The sequence below is a fragment of the Anas platyrhynchos genome, chromosome 2 (assembly GCF_047663525.1).
Source record: "Anas platyrhynchos isolate ZD024472 breed Pekin duck chromosome 2, IASCAAS_PekinDuck_T2T, whole genome shotgun sequence".
NCBI lineage: Eukaryota > Metazoa > Chordata > Aves > Anseriformes > Anatidae > Anas > Anas platyrhynchos.
Genome location: NC_092588.1, coordinates 155073468 through 155100774, shown reverse-complemented (window position 1 = coordinate 155100774; position 27307 = coordinate 155073468). Strand labels below are relative to the sequence as shown.

Sequence of the window (27307 nt, the reverse complement as noted above, 5' to 3'; positions counted from 1 at the left end):
AATTTCATTGGTGGACCACTGGTAAGGAGAAGAACATTAGTAAGGTCTAATTAACAATAATGATAAAACCAATGTTGTTTTTTGCTATATGAAGAACCATCACAGAACCGTGGAGAATATTAATTAGCGCTATCCAATAGAAGTGTGTTTATATATCTGAGTTTAATAAGAACTGTCTTCATAAATTTTTCTCTTCAATATTTACAGAGTGTTTGTTTATTCTTCCAGAGGTAAAGAAGAGAAAAAAAAAAAAAAAAAAGAAAGAAAGAAAAAAAAAAGGAGAGAAAAAAGTGGCTTTTACACGTAACACAAAGCTGAAATTAAATTCTGATGCACCAAGTAATTTTCAGTGTTTCAGATTTCTCTCTTTTGGTTATAAAGAGATGTGTAGTACAGATTTTACTGTGGAATTAGGGCTTATATTGGATTTAAAGTTAGAGTTAAGATGACAGGCAGAATGTTTGCAATATGCCAGCTAAGGTCACAATTTGATCAGTTAGACTGAAATATGAAATTCAGCTAATGAAATGTAGACATATGTAACGTCTCTGGCACATATCTATCCTCTAACCTTACTCTCTTAATTTAATGGGCAGACTATTAATGTTTAGACTGCAAAGTAACAGATCTGTTTTATAGCCTAAGTAGATGAGCATCATTCTAGAAAAGCTTTTTTATTATTATTTTTCCTCTACTAAATACAAAAGAAACCTGGATCATCAAGCTTGCATGTACATGTAGATGCCTGTGTTGTAGAAGTTTACCTTTGGCAACAACCTCCTTCCCTCAAATTTTGTGAAAGTGTGTGTATACATACATGGTGCCTCACTCAATACAACTTTAGTCTGATACTGGGCTTCAGATAGTAAATATTAGTATTTTTTTTCTTCAATATGATCTTACAGTTAAGCAATATTTTAATTCCAGAGAGCAGTGAGCAACCTTTGCCATTTAACCTCATTTGTGCTCTACAACCTCTCTTCCAAATTTTCTGCAGACTTCTTCTGGCTCACAAAGCTCTGCCACATGTCTCAGTCCCTTATTGGTCCCATTTGGATTCCTCTTCCAGCTTTCCAGAAATTCCTCTTCTAATGGATCTTGGTTCTCAAAGTTTCAGGCAATCTCTAGTAGTTCTCTTGAAATGCCCTTCAAAAACATCTCTTAAATCTAGGTCTTGCAAGTTCTGGAGAGTTGTGTTTCCTGCCTTGGCATATCTTAGACATCATTTTTCTTCATATCATTCCCTCTACTACAAAAAAAAAAAAAAAAAAAAAAAAAAAAAGCTTCATTCTTTTAAAGCTGTTCTTGGGATTCAGGGATAATAAATAGACTATAGGAAGTATCTTATTCCAAGTCTTGCTCTCACTGCCAAATTTTGGAAAATTAGTTGCAAAATTATCAATTTACATTAATTTGTGGTCAGTGCACCAGGGAATAACAGATGTGTTTTCTATTTACAAAATATTCAAAGCCCTATGGTTCATTTGGACCTTTAAAAACTAAATCAAGGAAAGGCAAAAATTGTGTGATACTAAATTGTACTCCTAGAACCCTGGTGCATATCCCAATATTTCTGTACATTCAGGGCAATAACAGCATTTTGCAAAGAGCAAATGCTCTTTCTATCTTTCTCTAAAACACAAGCAATGTGTTTTGAGGACATTACGTGATTGAAACTAATTCTAACTGAACCATAGCTTTCCTTATCTCATTTTATTTACCTTATCTACTTCTGATGTCCTGTCTTACAGATTGCAACCTCCTTGAGTCAACAAGTATTATTTCTTGAATTTTTGTAAAAGTGAAAATATGAAAATATTCATGGCCTTCTTAGCTCAGGAGCTGCCCTTGTTTTCATGTCTCTAGAAGCACTAGCCTTACCTTTAATGACAAAATGAACACAGAGGAGACATAATTTTTTGCTTTGTAGACTTGTTAGGTGGCATCCACAAAGGGGAAAAAACTCTCATACACTTGAACTGCAAAATCTGCTTCCTGTGGAACAAGATCTGGAGCTCCAATGACTTAAACCTTAAGGCATTATGGCATTATAACAGCAAAGTTGTCTCTGCTCGGTGGAACCAGTATTACGGATATATTTGTATATCATGGCTATATCTGTAATATTAAATTAGATGAGCCTGGAATCACTATTGGGGCTGGAGTCCAAATAGCATGGACTGATTCACATCCATATTACTAAACTCTCTTGGCCCCCAAATCAGGGCAGCTGCGGTCTGTTGGGAAGGTTCTCTAGTTCCTACTAACTCCAAATTTGTTCCCCAGGAATTGTTTGAGAGTTAGCTATTGTTTGGCCTGGGCCAAAGCTGTATAATATAATGGTGTAAATCACCGAGTCCAGGCATGACCTCTGCTTCTGATTAATTTACTGACAGAAATATAACTGATTTATGATTCCCTGTATGGGTCACTGTGAAAGCACGGGCTTTTGGCAGCCAAAAGGGCCATCTGTACCATGGGGTGCATCAAGCACAGCACTGCCAGGCGGTTGAGGGAATGGATTGTCCCGCTCTGCTCTGTGCTGGTGCAGCCTCACCTCCAGTACTGTGTGCAGTTCTGGGCACCACAACATAAGAAGGGCATAAAACTTTTAAAGAGTGTCCAAAGGAGGTTTACAAAGATGGTGAAGGGTTTAGAGGGGAAGACATGAGGAGCAGCTGAGGTCCCTTGGCTTGTTCAGCCCAGAGCAGAGCAGCCTGAGGGGAGGCCTCATGGCGGCCTGCAGCTCCCTCACGAGGGGAGCGGAGGGGCAGGCCCTGAGCTCTGCTCTCTGGGGACAGTGACAGGACCCGAGGGAACAGCATGGAGCTGGGACAGGGGAGGGTCAGGCTGGGTGTTAGGGAAAGGTTCTGCACCCAGAGGTGGTCGGGCAACCCCAGGGCAGTGGTCACGGCACTGAGTCTGACAGAGTTCAAGAAGGATTTGGACAATGCTCTCAGACTTGTGGTTTGATTTTTGGGTGGTCCTGTGTGGAGCCAGGAGTTGGACTTGATGGTCCTTGGGCGTCCCTTCCAGCTCATGCTATTCTATGGTTCTATGATTCTATGACTCATCTGTTGTATAACGAAGCAGGGAAAAAAACATTTGGAATTAGTAGAAGTGAGAGTCAAGCCAGCAGTCAGTAACACATGAAACATCGAGGCTCTCTGCTCATCTAAGGTCCTGTGCTTTACCTGTGCTTTCACTTAACCTAAGTTCATGTCCTTTTAGTAATATTGGATCAGGTATTTGCTAGCTTCAGATAATGTCTTTTTACTGTATGCTGGATCTGGTGGTCACCAGCTTGGTTCAAAACCAATGGGACGCACACCTTCATCCAGTACCTTATTTACCCATCATTTCCTTGCAACTTGAGATGCATGTGCTGTAATAGCCCTTACTTTCTGGAATTGAAGGGTCTTTGGGCACTGCAATAAGTAACAGATTTTTCTCCTTACAAAGAATATTTATTTCATCCCTTTTTCAGATGCAGCAGGTTACATCTTCTGCATCCTCCTTATAGCAGGTTCTCATATGTCTTGGAAATAATTGAATAGTCAATAGCCAACTACAGGATGGGAACATGAATTGTCTGATGGGAGGAGAAAATGAGGCTCAGACCTGTGTCCAAACAAAAGAAGGCTTTGTAGCAGAAAACTCAATCACTTGCTTATTATGTACATAATTATACAACTTGGAGCAAAAGGGGAAGTCTCTCCATCATGTCCTTGATATTACAACCTGTGTAGAAGAACTGCATTCCCCTTTATAAACGTTTCTCTCATTTCTTTTGTTTCTTACAGATGCTGGTTTGGAAAAGAGCCAGGGAAATACATTGACTACATATATCAAGGGCCAGTGATTCTTGTTCTTCTGGTAAGGATATATGTGGGTGGAAGGACAATGCCATCTTCCATTGAGGGATATTTTGATAGGCACCTGTGATGTTCCACTTCTACTTTCATATAAAATAAAACACAGAAAGGTCAAACATCTTCAGCTGCTCTCTGCAGTTGCCACAGTAGCTAACACTGCAAGTCAAAATTGCTGTGATCTGGTTTTGGTTGTTTCCTTGACCTCAGGCCATTCTTTTCTCCTCTTTCTTTAATGCTGTTTGCCTTCCTTTGTAAAATGTTTTGAGATGTAGGAAGGAAAAACATTCAAAAACAGGAGGTGTGCTGTAACATCTGCTTCTCCACTTGAGCTCTTGAGAACTAGGGCACTTCTTTCATCCATGTTTTTTTTTAAAATGTAATAATTGTTGTAAGGAATTGCATTTCATTGTATAGCCATCTACACCTTCTCCATTCTCATTATTGCCATGAATTTGTTCCTTAGCCTCCCTCTTTTCAACTTTCCTTCTCATTGCCACCCACAGTTAACAAGCTGTTTATCTGTTTAGCCAACACTCTGTCCTCTGTACCAGCCAACAGCAGGCAGAAAAAGAAGGAAGCTTTTTCATAAACTACTTGGAACCTTCAACTAAAATTCAGTGATGCTTTCCCAGAAAATAATGGGTCTGGATCAGCCAGATCAATGGTATTATAAAGGACAATGCTGGAAAAAGAAACGATCTTCTTCTTTCACCCCTTTGCAGAAAAAGCCAGCTAGGAAGAAGGCAGATGTCCTGACAGGGAATTCCCAGGGCTCACTGGAGTCTTTTTCACTTAGGGAACAAAGAATGGGTATATATGTTGGAGTATGCTGCTCCAACCCCCATGGAGAAAGTGTAAATGCTTCAGAACAGGCAGCCACTGTCAGCTTTTTCAAGGCTAAGAAGCCTTGAGCTCTCGCCTTGTCAGATCTGTGCTTTTCATGTGATTCACCAAGAAAACAACTTCTCTGTTACCTAGGAAGCCAGCTACTAGTCTGAATATTTCCTAATCTAAAAAAAAAGCTGAATTGTCTTTGAATTAATTGTTAAGATGAGGCAAACAGATCATATTGTGTGTAGCTGAAAAGAGCAAAAAAAGGTAATAGGAGTCTGTTTTTATGTAAGAAAAATCTTTACGTTCTACGGAGAGAAATATATTCAGTGTGACACACAATATAATTGTGTGCTACCAAGAGAGCCATCCCAAAAGCACAAACAGCCTCACAGTGAATTAACTCACTGATATAGAGACTAACTCACATACAAATCCTATTTAGAGAGCACAAGTTCGCAAGTTTGCAGTACTCAAAGCATTTAGTTTTTGCATTATTGCCTGGAGGTCAGCCCTGTGGATCTACTATAGCCCCTTTGCCTCTCTATAGCAATCAAAAACACCTTTAAAATTCTTTGATGGCACTTCTGACAGAGAGTATAGGTAGCTCAGAACCTGGAGAATAACTTTACTGTCCCCAGAATAACCCTTTCTACTTAAAGATAACAAAAAGGACTGAAAAATACATGCACAGTTGGAGACTCTTCATGTACAGATCACTTTCTCTACCTGTAATTTACAGCAACCCTAAAAAACCTTTAAAACCAACCAAGACCTGAGCATACCCTAAATATATCACCCTGACCCAACCAACCTGACATATCAAACCTTTCCACATTGGCCTGCACTAGAGCTCTAATTAAAGCACTAATGAGGTAACAACTGTAATTGCACTGTGGGGTGGAGAGCAGCTGGTACAATTTAGACAAATCACATGAGGGCAAGCCCTTTCTTCACTTTCCATATGATTACCCTTATTGGGGAGTATTGTTTGGTGAGGAAGAGAGCTCTAGGGAAATTTATTTTAAAAGGAGAATATGAAAACTCTTGGTTATAAAGAGATATGTTATAAAGAAATGTTATAATACACCCTGATTGTCAGAATGTGCTTTTTTTTTTTTTTTTTTTTTTTTTTTAACAACAGTTGAGTTTCATGCTTATAATTAAAAATGCATGGTTTTACAATGTCTTAAAGTAACTTGTCAGGCTCTTTTTGTGATTGTTATGCAAGTTAAATTATATGTAATGAATCAAGTATCACTTGTTGTTATTGGAGTTACTGACCCTTTCAAGGGTGCTATGAAAAGTGCTGGATTAAAAGCACTGAAATTTGATGTTTTCCATGTACCATGGCAACATAGTCAAATATCTTCCACCCAGCATGTCAGTATGCTTCTGCCTTAACAAAGGTGGGGGTGAAGTGCTGAATCTAGCTGCTTCCCTCTAAGTGAACGATGGCCATGGGAAACGGAGGGCTCAAAGGTATTTTTAAAACCATACAACTCTCTTTGACCTTTTTTGGTCACAGCAATGAGTTGGATCTGAACTAATGAATTAGAAGTGTTGGATAAACTGAGCTTTGTGTCTTACCAAAGAACATGCAGAATGACTCTGGGGGAGAACCGGTGCACTGCTGGGATGATACAGAGATATGAATATTACTAGAAGAAATGAATGTTATTTCCAAAATTGGACTCAGATGGAAGTTAGAAGTCTAAAAACTTCATTAAAATACCTGTCCACATGCAAGCACTCAGCCTGCGGCCATTAAAATTGGCTTTACCCACAAAGATAATTTTAACTAATGCAGAGAATTGTATTTTGGGTTTGTTGGGAGCCAAGTGCCCAGTGTACATCCAGCTGAGGTTTGGTTCCTTGTTAGACAAAGGTAGCATCTTTGTGTTCAAGAGGCATTACTATACCAGCCTGTGGAAATATGATTAGAGAGCTCTCGTTGGTAAATATTCTCTGTTACAGAGGGCTAAAAACTTTTGAAAGGTCTTGATCCTCTCTAAAAGGTAGGATTTAATCTGTCAAAAATGATTTCCACTGGTTTTGATTTCTCATTTCTTTGCCTCTGTACACTGGGCTGCTGCAGACCAAGGCAGAATAATACTGAGAAACAGATCATGCAAAAGTTTTGATCGCCCTGGGAAAAATGCAGGTTGTCTAAGAACAAAGCATTTCTCATGATGGAACCAGTACTCAAGTTCACCATGAAGCCATGTTATTCTCTGTTATGTCTCAGGATATGAGGATTTTGAATAATGCAGAAGACATTTGTTCTACTGCTTTCCTATTTATCTTTAGAAGAAGCTTGAACATTGACTTGCACTAAAAATGGGGAAACAGTTTCAGAGACAAAGGAAACTGGGTGTACATTCTGATCCTGTATCTTGTGCTAGATACCTGTGACCAAAGTTGTGAGGGAGAAAATGTACTTAATTGTTCTTTATTGTTTAATTCTTGAATTGATTTTGGCTTGAGCATATCTCAGGAGAGATCTAGCCATCTAGTCCTCTGAATACTTTGAAATTCAGTTTCTGATAGCACTAGAAAAAGATATTCTATCAGTTATTTTCCATTCAAGTTAGTGTTTGTTTGTTTGCTTGTTTGTTTGCTTGTTTGTTTTATTTCTATGGTATCTTTCCTCAGAATGGCATAACCAAGTTTTAATCATACGTCTCTGTCTGAAGGTAAAGAAAGGGCAAAGGGCTGGAACTGCAAGCTGTGGAATTGAATTTCAGCCTGAATTTATTAAGAAAAATACATTTCTTATGTGCAATTTTAAATGTAATCCCTGTCAAAGAACCGGTGAACCATGAAAACACAGCAAGATCAGAGGAGGAACCTCAGAAAACAGTCACCAGAGACAGTTAATTGAGCTGCTTTTTTTCTCAATAACTATGTATTGAACTGACCCCAGATATGAACCATTCTGCTAAGTTGCTCAGAGCTAAGACTGTATTAAATTTTCATTTTTTCACTTTCAAACAGACAGGTCAGATATTAGGATTATTATTTTTTTTTCAGACCTTCTGTTCCGTTTTAATAGATTCTTTTCCCTTATGCTTGAGAACTGAACAGTTTTCTAACCTCTGCTTTTGAGGTTAGTTGAAAATAATTCAGCACAATCAATTAACTGCTGCCAGAAGTGGATGAGCTGATGGGAAGACCTGGAGTTTACTTCTATCCCTGCCTTCATCAGCTACTTGCTTTTGACAAGTTATATTTCTGCTCTAGGTCTCAGTTTCCCCAGCTAAAAAGCGAGCTTGATGACACTTATCTTCCTTTGAAAAATGCTTTGAGATCCCTGGATGACAAGTACTGTAAAAGAGTGAAGTGTCCTTAAGAAAATGGGCTCATCTATATAATAATGTGGAATTTTGACAAGGAGACAGCTGACGTGCGGTCTTCATGATGTGCTAATCAGTAATGATGTAGAATTTGAGGCTGAGAGTGCTGGGGTTGTTTAGCCTGAGGAGGAGAAGGCTCCAAGGAGAGGCTGCAGTGGTCTGCCGAAACCTAAAGGGGGCTACAGGAGAGCTGGGGAGGGACTCTTGGTCAGGGAATCGAGTGATAGAGTAAGGAGTAACGGCTTTAAACGTAAAAAGGGTGGGTTTAGACGAGATATTAGGAAGAAATCCTTCACTAGGAGGGCACTGAAGCCCTGGCCCAGGCTGCCCAGAGGAGCTGTGGCTGCCCCATCCCTGGCAGTGCCCAAGGCCAGGCTGGATGGGGCTGGGGGCAGCCTGGGCTGGTGGGAGGGGGCCCTGCCCATGGCAGGGTGTTAGGATTAGATGGAGTTTAAGGTCCCTTCCAACCAAAACTGTTCGAGGATTTTGTGGTGGCAAGACCAAAGCTTGCCACAGTACTCAAGGTGTGACCATACAAATGGATTTTTATAGCAGTATCCTGTTCTCTGTTTTATTGTCATTCTCAGTAATTCCAGACATCTTTTGTTTCTTTTCTTGAGTACCACTGGGAAATGAGATGAACTTTTAAGGAAGCTAGCTAGTATAGTTCCAACATTTAGTTCCTGAATTAAAATACGTAGAGCTCATAACTTGTTATGTAAAGTTAGGATTGCTTTACTGCCCCACTGCATTAGCTTTATATCATGTGATTTCATGTGTCATGTTACTGCCTGGTCACTTAGTATTGTGAGTCCCTATACAGATCTTGCAATCAGCTTTTATTTTTGCTATCCTGAGTAGCTTAATATCTCTAATAAGCTGTCAGCCTTCCCTTCATTCCCTAGATCATTAAGGTCTACATTGAAGAGCACAGATTCACTACCAGCCTCACTCTGTTGAGAAAACAGACTACTATACATTCCTACCCTTTATTTCTTGCAGTCTTATATCTGATGCTCTTCCCTCCAAACTTATAACAAAAAAAAATTCTATAGGAGCCTTTGGAAAAATTTCAAATTCCTTTCAGAAACCTGATATGTTTTTTATGTTTGTTTGTTTTGGAAGTACATCCCAGAGAGAGTTGACTTACCTAAGCTTAATAATATTATTGACATAAAGAAAATTATCATAAATTACCATTAATATGTTTAAGCTTTAGAAACAAGGTTTATGATATTTATTAACTGTCTTCCAATATAACTAAAGAAATAGTAACAATTTAAACAATTTACCTGAGAGGTTATTTCCCACTATTGCAAAGTAAGTTTCAATACAACTGTTTGCAATAGCTATAGGATTTGACTCAATAATTATTCACATTCTTTGTCCTAGTTTATCAGTGCAATGGTACTTTACAGTATTTATACATCATTTTTTTTGTCTTGAAATATGCTGCACTGTGCTTTTGAATGATTATCCTAACACCACATATGCACTTACAGTTCTGAAGAGCACAACCATCTTTCCGCCATTCTCTTATGCGCATCCTTTTCTGATATGTTTTAAATGTACTGCAGGTAAGGGGTATAGGTTTGTTAGGCAAAACCCAGCATTTATGGAATTCTTCCCTTTCTGATATTGTCCAATCAGATAAAATTTGCAGTGCGTCATAATCTTCACTTCTTTTTGCTTGACTGTAATGCTCTACTCACAATTTTGCAATCCACATTGTTAAAGTTCTGTTTATTTTGATGTTCTAAAAAAAGTCACAATGGTTTGTTCATTTGCCATTTTATATATAGAAGCATTGCGCCTATGTATGCATCTATATGCATTTCAATTTTGCTTTCTCTGAAAAGCATCCCCTAGTTCTTTGCAAACATCTTTCTTGCTGATATAATTGCTTCTCTGAATATTTTATTAGTTTCCGCTGACTCTTTTCCCACTTTTGTTTCCAATTCAGCATCATTGTTTTCTGAGATCGAGAATTTTCTTCCATTTTTATTATTATTGATCTATCTTTTTCATTTTGCCTTCTGCTTCCTGACTAGCTTATGTTTTTTCTCAGCCCCTGGATTGCGGATTAATTTAGTTTTCTTATTGATTTTTTTTTTTAGTTCCTCGTCTCTACAGTTTCCATGTTCTTCCACTGCTAACAAGATTGTAGTCCATGATTTGCAAACTTGTGACATACCTGAATTTTTCTGACAAGACATTTATCGTCATTTTCACTAGTTTGCACGCATGCTGTCATAGCTACTTACTCTAGAATAGAGATAATATGCTAATCTGATTAGAGTTCATCAAGAGTTTATCTCCAGTTCTGCCTTTGTTGCTATTTCTCCCTTCCTGTTGCTAAAGTTCTGTAGCTCTGGAGTCAATAGTGTCTTCAAGAACAAAAAAAGTGAGATATCCAATACCACGTATACACCTGCAGCGTCTCTTCTTTCTAAAATTTCTGTTCGTGAGACACGTTCCACAGCCAATAAAAAATTTCTCTGAAATTCATCCTGTGAAGTCTCTCCCTATACTCAGCGTCCTTTCCAGCTAGGAAATTGCATTTCATCAGCAAGATATTGGATAATTACTCTTTGGAAGAAGACTCTCTCTTGAGTCTTCTCTTTAACACATAGCAACTTGAACCTGCCCAGCCTGAGGAACTGCCAGGAGGATCATTCACAGCAACATGCCTGTGATTTAGGCTGTCATGTCGTTTTGGTCATCTCCAGTATGCTGGGGTGGTGATTTGGCTGTTGAGAGACACCCGGGCACTTTTTTGTTTTTACTTATGTATGTGTATATATGGGGCTCTAGTGAGGAATTGGTGTCACCCCAGCTGCAACTGGAGTTGGATTTGTACTTGGGTTTAGATGACAGGGTGGGTGAAGACAAGGGTCTGTGTGGGCATGTGTAACACAGACGTTAGGTAAGGAAGGTGTCCATTCATCCACCGCTCTCTCCTTTCCCCAGCAAAACACTATTCCATCCCATACTGTCTTCAGGATGTGTAGTCCAGCTGTTCTTGCCTGGAGAGTTGGTCTTTCACTGCTGACTTAGGGACACTCATCCACAATTCTCCCCATTCTCGACCATCTTAATTACATCTCATTATTCTGCATTTTCCAGCTCTTTGTTGTGTTCCTAAAGGAGTCATTATGGTACCTTTGACCTTTAGGAGGGGAACTCTAGTACCAAGAAGCCCTATTTGAGAATCATGTCAGGACAGTATGATACAACAATTAAAAAGAGGCATTAATAAACCGTCAGACTATTCATTTGAGGTCAGGATGATGGTATATAATGCTCCAGCTAAAATGACTGCTCTAATACCAATTTGGGTTACTTGATCCTGGGGTGGATTTTAGCACATAGCATAAAAGTGCTATTTTATCTATCAATGAATAAGTCTAAGTAGATTAATATTTACATTTCCTGGAAGTAAAGAGGAGGAGCAAACATTCTCAGAACCACAGAATTACAGACTTACTGTGTAGCTTAAAATAGGAAGCCTGGCAGAAATGAGCAAAATGAACTCTCAGGAGAGCATAAATACTTCTCATATAAGCTCTTGAGTTTAACAAAAATTGCAAAGAATACTCAGAGTTCCCTCTTCTGTGCTTCTTGGAATATTTTGGCTATTTCATCTCATGAAGGGAGATGGTGTTTGGCTTTTATGATTGAAAATGTTTACGACCAAACTCTTTCACTGAAAATTTGTTTTAGTTCAAAAGGGCTTCTGGGTTTGAATATTCAGATTAAAACTGATCTCTTCTGAAACAGGTGGTCCAAGTGCTTTTTGGATCATTGACTTACAAAGTCTTTCTGGAGCTTTGACTTTTCATCCCATTTTGGAAAAGGAAACAATAAACCTCCAAAGCCCTGGCAAGTAAAGAAAGCTACTTCTTTCCCAGCTGTAGTTGGAGAGGGTCTTATTCCAGCAATAAGGATATTCTTGATACATCATAAATAACATCATAAAAGTAGGAGAATAAGAAATAAGTTGTTTTATGCTATCTTCAAGACCTGTCCTTTGGACTAATTTTATCTATGAGTGCATATCAAGAGGGAAATCCTTAGTTATCTTTTCCATTATGAAGCAACAAATGTGTTGTATAAACAGAAATTAATAAAAATGTCAAGTCAGATTAAAAATAAATAAAAAGGATGTACTGCCTGTCAACATTACTTCTCTTAAATACCCATTCATCAGCTTTCATTTATGAAACTGATGTTTTGTAAGAGCTGCACAATTCTTGTTGACACAGAGCTCCAATAATAAGAAAGTCCTTAACAAATAATAGTGTACTTTGCTAGATACAGTAAGAGGTTTTTGTTTTGTTTTCTAGAAAAACTCATTTTGCAATGTAAGATCTTTCCTCCTTTGAAATGTTACTATAGATATGTAGGCTATATATATACAGAATAAACACCAGCATCTTGATCTACTTTGCTTGTAAATCAGAATCATTCTGGTAGTCATTAGAAATGTGGGGATCTGCTCCAGATGGGAAAATAGCTGTTTTTCTTTCAAAGACTTCAGCTTTTGCAAGCTATTTGCAGCAGCCTCTTTCCTGTTTGATTATGTCTCTGTCCAGAGTTAACTCAAGCTATGAATTAAGCTCGTCCCTGTGAGCTGTGGTATCAGACCTGCTTCAGAAAAATAGACAATAAAATCCATCTGATCCTGCATTGAAAGTTTATCTTCAGATTAGACCTCGTTGAGTGCTAGGTGCAAATGAGCCAAATGTCTTTCTGAAATGAAGGAATGTAGTTTAAAAATAAATCATTAAAATTGAACACACCGAAATGTGTTTCTAGTAGGCAAAACCAAGGAGAAAAAAAAAAAAAAAAAAAAAAAAGTATTTAATCGTGACCACATTTGTGTCTTTTGCCCTGCAACTTCTTGTTTGCTAAAGTCTGCCTTTGAGATGTCTTCCTGTTCCGAGCATTAAAGATCTCCCAAAGAAACACAAATGGAGGCAAAAGGGAACCCTTGATGTTGGCACCACAAAACATTTTAGACCCTCAGTAGACACAGACCCTCAGTAGGCACAGCCACACTCAAAACTCAGGTGAGGTACCCCTGGATAATTTGAAATAGCACTTTGTGTGGGTAACTGGTTCAAGTGCTAGCACTATTTATCCCAAAACACTTGCTGAAAAGTGCCTGTTCTCTCCACCAAATATAAATGGAGTTTCAGGTAAACAGCTGTCTGAATTGTGGTGGGGCAAATCTGACTCAGTTCCTTCTGTTTGTACTCTTCTTAACCTCACTGTGATGGAATCACTTTGTAGGCATGGCCAAATCACTTTCCTTCCTTCATTAGCTAATCTAGAATTGGGAAGAATTAATTATCCTTTTTTCCTGAAGAAGCATGTGGGAAGAAACAAGTAACAGAGGCTTTTTGCACAGAGACAAAAGCTGCCTTAATGTCCTCTCCTAATGCAGTGACAGCTGTGGAAAGCATAGCCCTGTGAGAAAGAGAAAGACAAGCCTTGAAAGAGCTGCACACATTATTTTTAAAGCCAGAAGGAGATCTGAATGATGTTTGTAACCTTACTTTATGCATAAAACAGACCATAGGGTTCTCCTGACTTGATCCTCTTTGCCTCCCAGCCATCATCTCTCAGACTGAGATACGCAGATATACGTGACTCATCTTTTTAGAACCTTCCAGCCAGCCCAGGATGCTCTCTTCCCTCACCCCATCCCAGTTAACAAGCCCTTGAAAAAAAAAACAAAAAACAGGATTCTGGTATTCATGGAAAGACAGATCAAATACTTGTGTTATTTGCCCCACTCCCTCCTTCTCTTGGAACCAGGTCTCTCTTTTCTTTCCAGGCAAATTTATTTTCTTTCCAAGTTTTCCTCTCTCATCAGCTGAGCACTCTGTTAAAGTGTGGTACTCCCTGCCACAGAGTGTTTCAGAGATGAACCTAAGAGATAATCCTATTAATCAGACTCAGATCAGACTTTTTCAGGGAAATAAAGCTCATTGAGATACCAAGATAATTCTCTAATGCCTGTCTCAAAAAGTTCTCTGAGTTGCCTGTTCCTGAAAGCTAGGACAGCACTTGGGCAGTGTCATCGAATGTTTGACTTCTTACCCTCTCTTTACACATCAAGGTATGCAGGGTTATCAGATGGTGGGGCCTCAGGTCTGACATTTATCTTTAGGTGACTGCCAGGGCTTTGAAGGGCATTTTGGAGTTAATTTATTAAATGTTATTAAAGTGTAATTGTGTGAACAAATGTCAGGCCTGGAGTTGGAACCAGACTTTACATTGGGACCCACCCTAATAATCCAGGGGAATTTGGATCCAGGTTCTCTATTTATACAGCAGCCATTTATGAGAATCAGAGTAGGAAGCAAAATTCCCAAGTTTGAGTCTCTTTCTGCATTTAGGTAAAATGGAGTTTGGGATCAGTGTTTCTGAGGCCATTGATGAGCAGTGGGACAGGTTGTCTGTAAATAACAGGTGCTACTGTCACACTGAAGTGCCAGATGGGTTAAGGTAACCAACCATTAGCCAGAGAAGTCTTGTTTGGTCCCTTCATGCTTTTTCAAAAATCCGTGTGACTTTGTATTCACAGCTGTTCCAGAGATACTAACGCTACTAAGATAGGATGTATTTCACCTAATTCGAAGGAGAGATCCCTTTACCTAAACATAGGCACTTAGTACCTTTTGAGATGCTCTGTCAACCTCATGTGGGTCTGGCAGGGAAGATACAGATCCTCTAGAAAGTCCTTCCCCTTCTGAAGTAGTAGGATACAGCATGACACCAAAAGTGGCCCTTAGTGCCTGTTTTTAGGCAACTAAATGTAGCCCTGTAATACAGCACTGTAATATATACACTCCTGACAGGTTTGTCTGTGCAAGTACCATGAAGAGGAGCTTCAACAGAGGGAGAGATATCTCATACAAAAGTAAACATCCCAAACAGACAGCAGGAACTCTATTGTTAAAGTAGCTATTTGTCTCTGCTGTTTATTAAAGAAGCTGTTGGTAACTAGCTTAGGGCTGTCTACAAGGCTGCTCACTTTTATTTTAGTCATGAAGCCATCCTTTTCATCATTTGAAAGTTTCCATAGCAAAGGAAAATTCAGGGGAAAAAGAAGGAAAGACAACATTAGTATGACAATGAGATGTTTGCAAATCACGTACCTTGCTGACAAGTACATGACCACAAACATTCAGGGTGACAGTCATTCTGAAACGCAGACTTTTAGCTTACTGAGTATATCTGCAGACGGATTTTAGTTTGTCTTCAGACCCTCAAGCTTAAATTCTTCGTCCCAAGTGACTAAGGGTATGCAGTATATTCCAGGCCAGAAGTCAGAAGAGAATTCAGGCTGAGTTACCAATGCCCCTGTCCTGGCCTCAGTGCTCCTCTCCCAGTAAATGTTATGGGTATGAAGTCCCTACCAGGCTTTCCTCTGACACCTGGGCAGCCAGTTAAAAGTAAGCACTAACACATCTGCCTTCCTTTTGCTGTTACAGACAGATTTGGTCACTTTTCAGCTCTGTCACAGCTACCAGTGCCACCCGTAGTCCCTAGCTCTGCAAGAACCTTGGTCAGTGCTATGGTCTTGGGTAGCTGAGTTCTCTCCCTCATGTGGCCTCCACTGGGATGCTCAGCTCTTGGTGGCACCTAGCACACAGCGAGCATCAACTGAGGCAGTCAGAATTAATGCTGCCAACCAGATAAACAAGCCAACTGTCACCAGGGATCAGTGTGTGCAAATAAACATGAAAATCTAGGTGAGAAGTACTAATAGATCCTTTATGTATGTTGTCGTTTTCTCTCAGCAGCCCTTGGATGGGGGAGCTCATGGAAAAGAGTGAGAATAGCAAATTCATTTATATAGAATAAGAATATCTCTACTGAAGTAACTCCCAAACTTTTCAGCTAGCAATTCTCCTTCTGGACTGATGAATCACTTCTGCAATTTAATTTTGAAGAAGATAAAAATCCCTGTTTTTTTCTGATGCAGCCTGTGGCAATTTGAATTTCCAGTTCTCTGCTGTCACATCAAACTAGAACTCCCAAAACTTGAAATGCTTTCTCCAGTCCAGTTCATTGTGTTAATCCCATGTGATTATTCCTGCTTATATTTGGAACTTGCCCTTGCCTAATAGTCTCTAATTCCATCTGGCACCTTCCACTGCGATTGCAAAAGCAGCAAGTTTTGGATCGGTGCCTTTCTGGCATCCTTGATGGAAGTAACCCAAACCTGACTCTGAGCTGACAAAGAACGTCAAGATTTGGTGGTTTAATTTCAGAGGCAAATGTTTTCTTTCTGTGGGTGAAGGACACCCCCGCCTACCTGCCCTTCAGTAGGTTCTCTCCAAACAATTCCCTTTGTGTTCCCGGGGAATGGTGCAGTTGCTAATGTGAAGAGTTTAAGATTCACGTCAAACCAGTGGTTTGAAGCAGTTGTCTCTGATGAATAAAGCGAGAACCGTTTGACTTCATGCTCTTCAATACGACAAAGACAATTCCAGCAAGAGCAAGTATACAAGCTGCAGACACTGTTTTATTTATTTCTTAGGTTCCCCATGGCCCTGCTCTGCTAAGAAAAATGTCACATAACTCTTAGAGAAGCATTTTGGTATCTCACGTAATAAGCATTTAATGTACAAGATTCCCAACACTGCCAGTCTCCCAGTGTCTATTCGAGTGCTTATTGCACCATTTGTTATAAATAACATTACAATAACCACAGGGAATGATGTGATGGATGCCAAGATACCGTAATCATCGAAACACACCGCATTTCATTGGGGGAAAAAAAGAGCATATTTCGAGAACACCTTTGTGTTAGCAGCTCTGCTGCAGTGTTCAGCTGGAAGGCAGTCACAGAGTTGTTCCATTCACGGACCACAAAATGCCAGGAGCCCTGGAACCCTGGAAATGAGAGATAAATGTGTTGATAAATGTCTTCTCACAAGCTTAGGTTGTGACCTCAGCAGTCTTGAGATAACAGTTCGGCAGTTCTGACATCGTCAACAATCTTGAGATAGTTCCGTGTGTTGCAAGCTACCCTACTTTGTAGTGAAAGCAACACTTGCTCCTAGGTGCCAAATCCCTCTGCTGATCACAGTATACAAGTCACAATCTTCTTTTCAGATTTATTTTTTTCTTTTTCTTTCCTGTTTACACTGAGAGGAAACTTGTCTGAGAAACTCTCTAGCATATGCAACAACAACAGCAATTAGAGCAAATCTCAATTCTCAGCATTGAGATGGTAACAGAAATAATAATTACCCGGCTCAGCAGATTAAAAATAGAAGTGGTAAATCTGTCATTTCAGCTTCAATGACAGTGAAAAAAAAAAATATGCATTTTTCAGGAATGATTTATCTGCTTTATTTCAAATGTCTCTTGTAGTGTGCAATGAGTGGACTCCACTGAATCTGAAGGGTGTCCAGTGTGACTTGATTACATTCAGATCTCTGCAATACAGTCTTTCACCAGGGGTCTTGTGAGCCCCACCTAATCTAAGGATGTTTTCAGATGCATTCTGTGTCAGCACAGCACAGAGCTGCCAATACTCTACACAGCGAGCCTTGGGTGAGCCAAGACAGAGCCAGAAGCAAAGATCCAAACAAATCCCACCCTTAGCTCCTTGTGGCACCAAAAAAAAGGAGTAAAAGGGTGTAAAAATAAGGCTACTTGCTGGGACCATTAGTTTTATTCTATATTTTAATTCCTGTTTTGAAAGGATTAGTAGCTGTTGGATATTTGCTTGCATAATCTGGTATTTCTGGTAAACTTCTGAGTCCGCTGCAATCAGTGATAAAGCTGAGAGGCTGTTTTTGATCAGATTGGAACTGCAAAATGTGTCTTTTAAGGTGTATCTCATCCTTTAAGCCACTCTTTGACTCACAGGTCTTATTTTTTCCTCTCTCTTCCTTCTTTTCCAGATAAATTTTGTATTCCTATTTAACATAGTTAGGATTTTAATGACAAAGCTGAGAGCTTCAACCACTTCAGAGACAATACAGTACAGGTAAGTCAGCTGGTGCTTCTTGCTGTTTGTGGTATTTGCAAAGAACTGCCTTGCCTGTCCTGTCCTTGTCCCGTCTTTGTCTTTCCAGATGCCACTGTGATTTAGAGGGTGTCCTTCTTTCCACTTGAGCTCCTATAGTTAGCTCCACAGTATTTATTTTTGCAGGCTCTCTTTAAAATGTGCCTGTGTGCTCTCTGTCCACTCCATTTCGATATCCAAACAATGGAAACCACCAAGGTGTACAGGTACAGAGACAGCTGTGCACTGCCATGGCCCCAGCTCCATCAGGTTTACATTTATCTTAATGCACGTGTGAAATTTCCCCCTTCCAGTGAAATCCAAACTGTCAGTGAGGACAGGAACTTTATCAATTTCTGTATGTGTACAAGCATAAGTATTATATGATATAAATATGTCATAACTCCTCTCACTGAGGAATAGACCATTCATTAAGCTAATATGATGCATCAGTGCTTCTTTGTCTCATTTTCTAGCTTTGTAGATGCAGAACAATACCAAGACTTCCCAATAACTTGTGTATGTGCATATTAAGATCCTTGTTCATAATAAGATCCTACCAGAGTCAGAAGTTAAAGAACAGAGCCTGGGCCAAAGCACTCATACCACATCTGTAATCAATAGCAGTATTATTACTGATGATTACTGTGCACATACAGACATGTAAAGTAGAGTTTAATGGTATTTGTAAACTGTAGGTTATGGGAAAAAAGGGTGTTTGTGCCTCTTCAGCTGCCACCAGCATTAGCGTAACCATTCAGTGTGTTGCACCCACGCTAACTAATCCTCAACACATTATTATCTATTTATGAGGTGCCTTTTTATGTATTTATTTTATTTGCTTATTTTTTTTTTATTAAATACATTGTTGTTTATATATATATATGTTCTTATATTTTATTTATGAGGCAGATCAGTTCCCCGAGCTGGGTGACCGTACAACCTCACAAACACAAGTGTGGTAGAAAGGAAAAGACAGGAATGTTTAGCCCAGGGCAGCAGAAGGAAGGTGGACTTCTGTCAGCCTTGTGGACTTATATCAGACCCAAATGGTCCTGAAAAAAATAATTCATAGAGATCAGGAGATGCCGAGTGTCTTTTCTGTCTTACTATTTGCAGTCTCCTGCAACATGAGCCAGTGTTTTGGAGCATTTATGGACAGACATGTCCTTGCTCTGACAAATAGCTCTGTTTTTGTGGGGTGATATTGGCCACAATCCTCTAAATCATTTCTAGATAAAATCTCAGTGTATTAAGCTGAGGTTCGAATCCTGATGTCCTCAATCATCCTGCTCTTGACTTTGGAGGCAGTTTTCCTGCTGTAATGGGGCTTTGTTGTTTTACCTGGTTCCTTCCTTTCACTCCTGTCTGTGGCTTGGAGACAAATGTGAAGTTAATGCAATAGTCTGTTTTTCTTGTTCAGATTCTTCTTTGCACAATTCATAAGAAATTAAGAGGAAAAAAATTACCCCTTTTCATGCTCAAACCTCATGCTATAAAACTAAAACTAGCATAAAAAAAAAAAAAAAAAGCAACCAACAATTCAAATCTCATTACATTTTACTCCCTGCTGCAGTTGACGGGGATTAGAGATATTAGATTTTGAGGCAATCTAAAGTAACTGCCTTCCTCCTTGAACAGATGATGATGATCTTATCCTCACTACAAGCTCTGTGAGGGAATCTTCTTTTTTTTTTTTTTTTTTTTTTTTCCACAGCCTAAATAGAAACCCTTACAATTCCAACAATTCCAGGAAAGCCTGGGGCAAGGCTTGCTGCTCTAAAGCCGAGTACTCCAAACATTTGTTAAGCAAGTATTAAATAATGTGGCAGCCAGTTTGTTAAAACTGTCGCTGTCTCCTGACACTGACAGTGCTTTTGTGCCTACGTACCTACCTGCCTTTATCCACCTTTTGCAGCCTTATTATAGAAATTTATAGAGACTTAGCAAAATTGCAGTCTTACATCTTTGTAAAGTACCTAGCACAATGAGGTGTTGTTTTGCTTCTGGCATCTCAAGACACTATTACAGCCCCAATAATAAAGATTAGCCCCTGATAGTTCTGTTAATAACAACTAATGTTTCGTTGTGCACCATCTGCTTGTTTATTATTTGTAAGACAGCCCTAAACCGTTGCATTGGGGATACAGATGTTGCAGGGAGCGTGAGCATTCACACTCCAGACAGAATCAAAAGGTGGGCACAGGGCAGGGCTCACAGGCACAGCAGTCCTACCCCAGTGCAGGATTTACTACCTTATCATTCTGAGGTTTAAGAAATCACTCCTGCAAAGAATCTCAAAACCTTCAGCCCAATGCAAGCCCTGGAGATAGGACAGAAACTCTCCAGAGGAAGAAGAGGCAGAAACAGAAGGATGTAAAAAAGGTTTCTATCTCTCCCCTGGAGTTCAGGGTATGGGGACAAACAGCAGGATGCAAAGGTAAAGACTTTCCCAGAATACTTTACTTCGAGTGGTCAGACACTGGTCAGAAACTTATTTCACAAACCCACCTGTGGTTTCACAACTCAAAATGGAGGCTGACATTCTTTCTCTGCCCCCCCTGCTAAACTCTCTCCAGTCTTTTGGCCACGGAATCAAGCTCAAATGCTTGAATTATTTGGCCATTGTGCAAACAGAGGCTTTTACTGCTGTCCTTAGAGAATGTCCTATAAGCATGCCCTGAGAGATGGAGATACCTACAAGGAGTAGTTGTACTCCCTAAATCCAAGCACCCGTCTTAGACACTAGACAGAATTTTACATATGAATTTTGCTCTGGAAGTGGTTCCTTCCTCCAGTGACTGTACATGTTGGACAGCCCTGAGCAGCCATGTCTTAAGAAATCCTTGCTTCTTCTTGGCTACTCCCTGTTCAAAATGTGCAGGCACTGAACTATCTCAAAGAGGCACCTAAGTGCCCTCTCCAGCTAACGTAGGTACTTCACATCCCTCTGAATTGCTCTGAGACTTGTGCCCTCTCTCCACTTAGGGAGTGATCTGTTTGGGTGGGGTCATTCTACAGCGGTTCAGGTAACACAGTTCTATCTTCAGCTCACTTGTGTTTTCTCTTTCCTCCCCACAGGAAAGCAGTCAAGGCAACTTTAGTTCTTCTGCCTCTGCTAGGCATCACATATATGCTTTTCTTCGTCAACCCTGGTGAAGATGACATTTCCCAGATTGTTTTCATCTATTTCAATTCCTTTCTGCAGTCTTTCCAGGTAGGAGAGCAATTTTACAGCTGGTGTTGGCTAAAAGGATCCTTAGTGCTTTTCAGCCATGAAGCATATAAAGTCCATGATACAAATAATACTTGAAAAGTGCTCAGCTTTGTTATTTTTGCTTACTTAATAGATATATTCAGCATGTCTTATGAAGTGGAGGACTCTTCTCAGGTGTATACCAGAGGGATTTACCTCCCTTATCAGCACTATGTTTAGTCTACAGCTACAGGTCTTTACCTAAGCTCCATCTAAAGTCAGGGGACAGATGATGTTTCATCCCACCAGAAACTACATGAGAGAGGATGGTGAATCATGCTTCCAAGCTGCCTATCTCTCTTCACAAAGCTAGCTGAGATTTAGACTAGATGTCCCTAAAGCAAAAGGAAACAAATCCTACCTGCTGAGTTGACTTGATTAAGACATTTACTATGTCCTACATCTTACCCAGCCTCTCACCCCAGTGCTCCTGCTGTTCTGAGTATACTCAGCCATCAGACCATAACAAATCTTTGAACACTTGTGCCCTATTTCCTTTTTCCACTACCTTTTATAGGAGTTCTGCCAGTCGTAAAAGGAAGTGGAAGGTGAGTAATTGTCCCAGCTTTCCGGATTTGGGAAAAAAAAAGAAGAAGAAAAAAGTGACTGAAATAATTGTATTATATTTGGTCATTTACTTCTGGTTAGGTGTGTTCTATGGTTCTACCTCTGCTTAAAGACCCCTCCTGGTCTGGAGTGGAAGTGTTTGATATTAATATTTTACCTTTGATATCTGCAGGGGCAAATGTTTTGATACCCAATTTGTCAATGCAAATACATGACACACGTTCTGTCAAGCCAAATCTAAGGCTGTGTAATACAAAAGTTTGGGGCTTTGGATTACTGTATTACTGATTGCATGTTTAGCTTTGAAGCACAGAGCATCCCACCAGAAATTGAAACTGAAAATTGAAAAAGAAAAAATGACAGTTTTAATCAATGAGCTTTAGCTCTTACCATTGAAGCAATCCACATTTTTCATTCCCTGAAATTAATTGTATTGCTCAAGGTCTCCAAAAATGATGCAGTGCTTATTTTATTGTTAGTGTTACGAAGACATATGTAAGCAAGGAGGGATGGTGAATCTCTGCTTTATGGTGACAATAATTGCAGTCCATTGCTGAAAGCAGAATGGATGGGACTCAGATTTAAACATGAAAGCATCATCATGTTGTCGTCTGAATTTCCATTATGGTCATTGCAATCTTTGCAATCATTAGAGAGGTGTAGTCACTGCTATCCATAGATTCCGCAGTGCACTTCAGCTCAGTTGAACGTAAGCAACCTGATGAAACACAAGAGCATCTAAGGCCATTTGACACCCCCCTGTGGTGTCCGAGACATATGCTGGCAAGCATGACACAGGACCTGTGCCATTTTGGGGAGGCAACTGGAAGCTGTAGAAAGGCTTTAGCACAACCGAATTGACAATCCGCTCTCTCAGTGGAAGAGCTGTCTAGATTCTAGCTCTTATATATTAACAGTGAGCTGCAAGACACCTGGTATCTTGTCATGAAACTGTAGGGTAAAGATTTTGTGTTGCTGGAAATGGATGTTAACAAGGTTATGATTATGCTCAGGATGATACCAGGTGAAAGCTCGGTCCCCAGTTCTTCCTGTGAAAATACTTACCTAATAACTGACTGCTTTCTATTCTTTCCAGGGTTTCTTTGTGTCAGTATTTTACTGCTTCTTGAATGGTGAGGTAAGTAGTGTCTTTTGCTGTCATTGTGATTAATTCTTGGGAGGTGGAACCTATTTGAGTGCCTGATTGTAGAGCATGAGATGTTTTTACATGGGGTCATAGTCCCATCAGTCTGTTCCTCTTGAAGAAGTTTCTGTTAATGTGCATCTGAATTTCCCAGCCCTCTTTGTGGGTGTTCTGTGTTCACAAAACTTTATCCCATTCAGCTCCAGCTGGGAGGGCAGAGCAGAAGAGGAGTATTCTCAGATTGTATTTTTTTTCCCACATTTTAAGAAAACCTTCTTTGAGGTTTCTCATTAATTCTTAATATGATTTCTGGGCATACACAAGCACTGCTTCTCATCTGTGCTCTCATTAAGATTATGCTACAGGTGACCCATTTTTGTAATGGGATTGCCATGCTGAGCTGAGTGAGTTAGTTTTTCTGTGTGGGTATCTCTGTCTAAGTGATCAATACCTGTTGTAAATAATCGGGAACAGGGTTGGTGTGCTCCCTTTGAATTAGTTCTGGGGAACTGATACTCATGTAAGAAATGTCTCACTAATACCTCTTTGTGTTTGATTTACACCACAAAATGTGAGAGATTTATTTTTTTCCCTGCTTACAGTGCCTGTGTCTAATTTATCTGCATTATGCATGTCATTTTATTCCAGTTAAAGTTTGTGCCTCTGCAGAAATGAATCTAATGTCTTAGTTATTCCTGCAGAATCAGTATATATTTTATATGTGCTGCTTTTAGTTTCATTGTGAGCTCCCTGTGTGGCACTATGAAAAGGAATGAGCATGTTTCCTCACCTTTCTAGACCTCAACCAATGAAGCACCAGCATTTTGGTGGTTTATGTTGTTGTTGTTGTCATCTTTGGTTTTATTGTTGTTGCTTTTTGCTTTTCTTCATTTCATGCCTTCCTCATATTAACACAACTCTGAGGTGATGTTAACAAGAAGCAACACTGCTTTCCCAGGTTAGGCACATGCTATTTTTATAAACAGCCAGCAGAGTGTCCCCAGCTCTATTTCTAACCTTCCTCCAATGAATTATGACCACACCATCTGCCTCTTAATAAGTAGGTAAAGTCTTCCCCCAAAAGTACTGACTCCTTAACTGTGGGACAACAGTTACCTGAAAACCTTGCTACCTGAGTTGTTTTATGATCACACTTGTTTTTCTTTTTTGTTTGTTTTTCTTTCTTTTGTTTGTTTTTTTTTATCATGAGTCATTGTGCTGCACAATCTGATGAAGTTGAAGGAACCAAAAGACTCATGTATCAACAGTCAGAACTTTGTATTAGCCCAGTGCACTTCTGTTTTGTGGACTTGAACTAGGGCCAGGTCATACCAGGCTTTCACTCTTCTGGCTGCTCTTGGATTCTTTCAGCTGTCCTGAAGTGAAAGAAGCATCTTCTTCTTCACTACAGCAGTCTGAAGTTCTCTGTCCATAGCCATGAGCCCACTTCCCATGCAGTAGCTTTCTGTATAACTAGTTCAAGCCAGTCAATACAATCTCCTACACCTCTATTTGCTCACCTGCACAACTCTAGACATTACTGGCAGTATGGACTAGCTCTCTGCTGATTCTGATGCTTGCCTAGACACTTAGCTCACATGTAGACACCTACAAACAGCTAAAGTTGTGAGCTAAATCTTCCCTGCTCTCATGTGTTTACATAATGTATAACTTGACTGACTAAACCATGGCAACTGCCTAAATAAGTCTTTGAGATATAACATAAGACTAAGTCCCCCAGATATTGCAGCATTTTCTCTTTGAAAAGGGACTTTGGATTCATCTTATGGTATTGTGGGCACGTCTTTGAAGTATCATAAAGGTTTTAAAGGGTAAAATTCCCTGCTCTGTTCCAGCTGCAGCTCTGCAAAGCTTAGAAACAAGTAGAAAATTCAATGGCTTTTCAGACTCTTCTGAGTTTCTAATGATGTTGACCAGAAAAAAAATACATATATCTTACTGTAAATCATTGTAAAAGCTCTCCCGTGTGATACCGCCTATCCTTTCCAGATCTCCCTACACTCACAAAGTATTCTAAAACAGCTTATGTTTCCCACATCACATTCCAAAGCCACATCACACTGCAAAAGCTTGCAATTATGCCGTGCCTTGCCTCCTTGTGAAGTGTAACCTGTACAGGCAGCATTGCCAGAAAAAGGCATATGTGAGGGCCTTGGTTGTTAGCACAGCAAAAGTGTTTTTCCTTATCATTAAATTCCATATCTAAGCAGTGAAAGCCGTATTCATTTATTGCTCAGTTAGATTTGCAGTACATTAAGCATTCCTCAGATATCTACTATGAAAAATCCTGTATTTCTTAGTCCATGTGAACAGGATCACATTGGAAAAGAAGTACCAAAATATCATTTGCATTCTCCTACATCAGTTGCTTTCAGGGAGTCATCCCAGCTAGGAGTGGTGATGGAGGAAATGCCACTCAATCTCCCAGCATTGTAAGTAAAATCCACAGTAGATTTAGCTCATTTAATAGTTAATTGCATCATCCGATAAGATTGTAGTGTAACAAAGACTTTTTTTATTTTGAGAAGTGAATCTGCATAAATGTCCATATGGAATAGTTATTGCAGAACTTCCATAAATTTCGTCTTCGTAGAACAGCCTGAAACCTTTATAAATATCACTGAAGCCTTGATGAATTATCATCTCTTTAGTCAGCCTGGTATTCCTGTCTGTGTGATAGATGAGCTGATGATTTGCTGTCTCAGAAGTTTATAAATACATCAGGTTCTCCAGCTATGACAGACTTGGGTACTTTAAATGCATGCAATAGTCTTTAACAGGTTATTTAGCCCACGCAGTGCCAAGCCTGCTCTTAATTATGACACAAACAAAAAAAAAATAGAAAATTAATTATTTTAAAATTTAAATAATGCTGTGATCTCAGCTGCATCTCCACCATTTCATGTTTGATAGATGCCACTAGGATCTTGTAAACTCCTAATGACAGTCTGTAGTTGAGCTCATGACTGCTGGTAGTAGAGTTCACACAGTATGGATCACAGATGACACTTATCAAAGTTTCTGCTTTTTGTCAGTGTTTTACCTGTTAAGTTTGGCAAAAGAAACAGAGAAGAGTTTTTGCTGTGTAACATCTTGTAACTTCCCTTTATTAAAACAAATGTGGACTTAGAGCAGAAATTTGTTGCTTCTCTTCTTAAGATCAGTTTTGCACCAGATCAGAGGAATTATATTTCCCTCAATTCCACAACAGATTTCAGACAGATGTAGGAGGAGCTTTGTTGGCTGCAGCGAGAATTAAGCTGATGGGCTAGGTGTTGAGAGAGTGTGTATCATTCAAGCCCCCTTTCTGGAGATATGGCTCTTCAGGTATTGAATATAAATGTCTTTCCAAGCTGATACATAATATTACACACAAGCTATTCCAGTGAATCAAGGGAGAAGAAGCAGTTTAGATACAGAACTGACAGTCTTTTTTTTTTTTTTTTATTTCTGAAAAGTTCTGAAGCTGTTGTGAACAAACTGCATGTGCCAGGGATGGGCATGAGGGGCCACTGTCACTTGACTCATATTAAGAAGCTCTAGAGACCTTATGGAAAAAAGTTGTCCTTGTTGGATGCATAGAACATCTACTAACCCTAGAGGGCAAAAATATGCAAATTTCACTTAATCCGAAGCATCTCTGCACTTCCAAGAAAATTGAGATCAAGATGTTTTGAGAATCCCAGATGTTATGAAAAATGACAATGACAAAAGATGTATGCGTTTTCGTTACATAACACTTTAAAAGTATGAATGTTGATTGTGTTTTTTTTTTTTCAATGACTGCAAAAATCAAAATGCTCCTCAAAAAGTTCTCCATCAATTCACAAAACACAAGATTGAATTTAATTTCACATAACATGGGATTTAACAAATGAAAAGTTTAAGATGGAGTTCTCTTGGAACAAGAGTAGATGTTGGCATGGAGCTGTGCTGAACAGAATATACTTTCACAGAACTCCTATTGGATATTTTTTTCCTAGAATGGTTTGGGCTAGAAGGGACCCTTAAAGCCCACCCAGTGCCAACCCCTGCCATGTGCAGGGACCCCTCCCACCAACCCAGGCTGCCCCCAGCCCCATCCAGCCTGGCCTTGGGCACTGCCAGGGATGGGGCAGCCACAGCTCCTCTGGGCAGCCTGGGCCAGGGCCTCACCACCTTCTGAGTAGAGAGTTTATTTCTTACTACAGTTCATTAAAAAAAAACTTTAGGATATTTGAG

General features: G+C 39.6%; 1 protein-coding gene across 6 annotated transcripts in view; it reads left to right on the top strand.

Annotated features, from left to right (window-relative positions):
* CRHR2 (corticotropin releasing hormone receptor 2) overlaps positions 1-27307 on the top strand; it is a 156314-nt gene that overhangs the window by 117493 nt on the left and 11514 nt on the right. For all 6 annotated transcript variants that reach the window (XM_027450349.3, XM_027450347.3, XM_005012455.6 and 3 more), the window contains 4 exons: positions 3804-3876; positions 17995-18080; positions 21180-21315; positions 23018-23059. In XM_027450349.3, coding sequence (XP_027306150.1) covers positions 3804-3876; positions 17995-18080; positions 21180-21315; positions 23018-23059 — 337 coding nt within the window. The remainder of the gene's footprint in view (positions 1-3803; positions 3877-17994; positions 18081-21179; positions 21316-23017; positions 23060-27307) is intronic.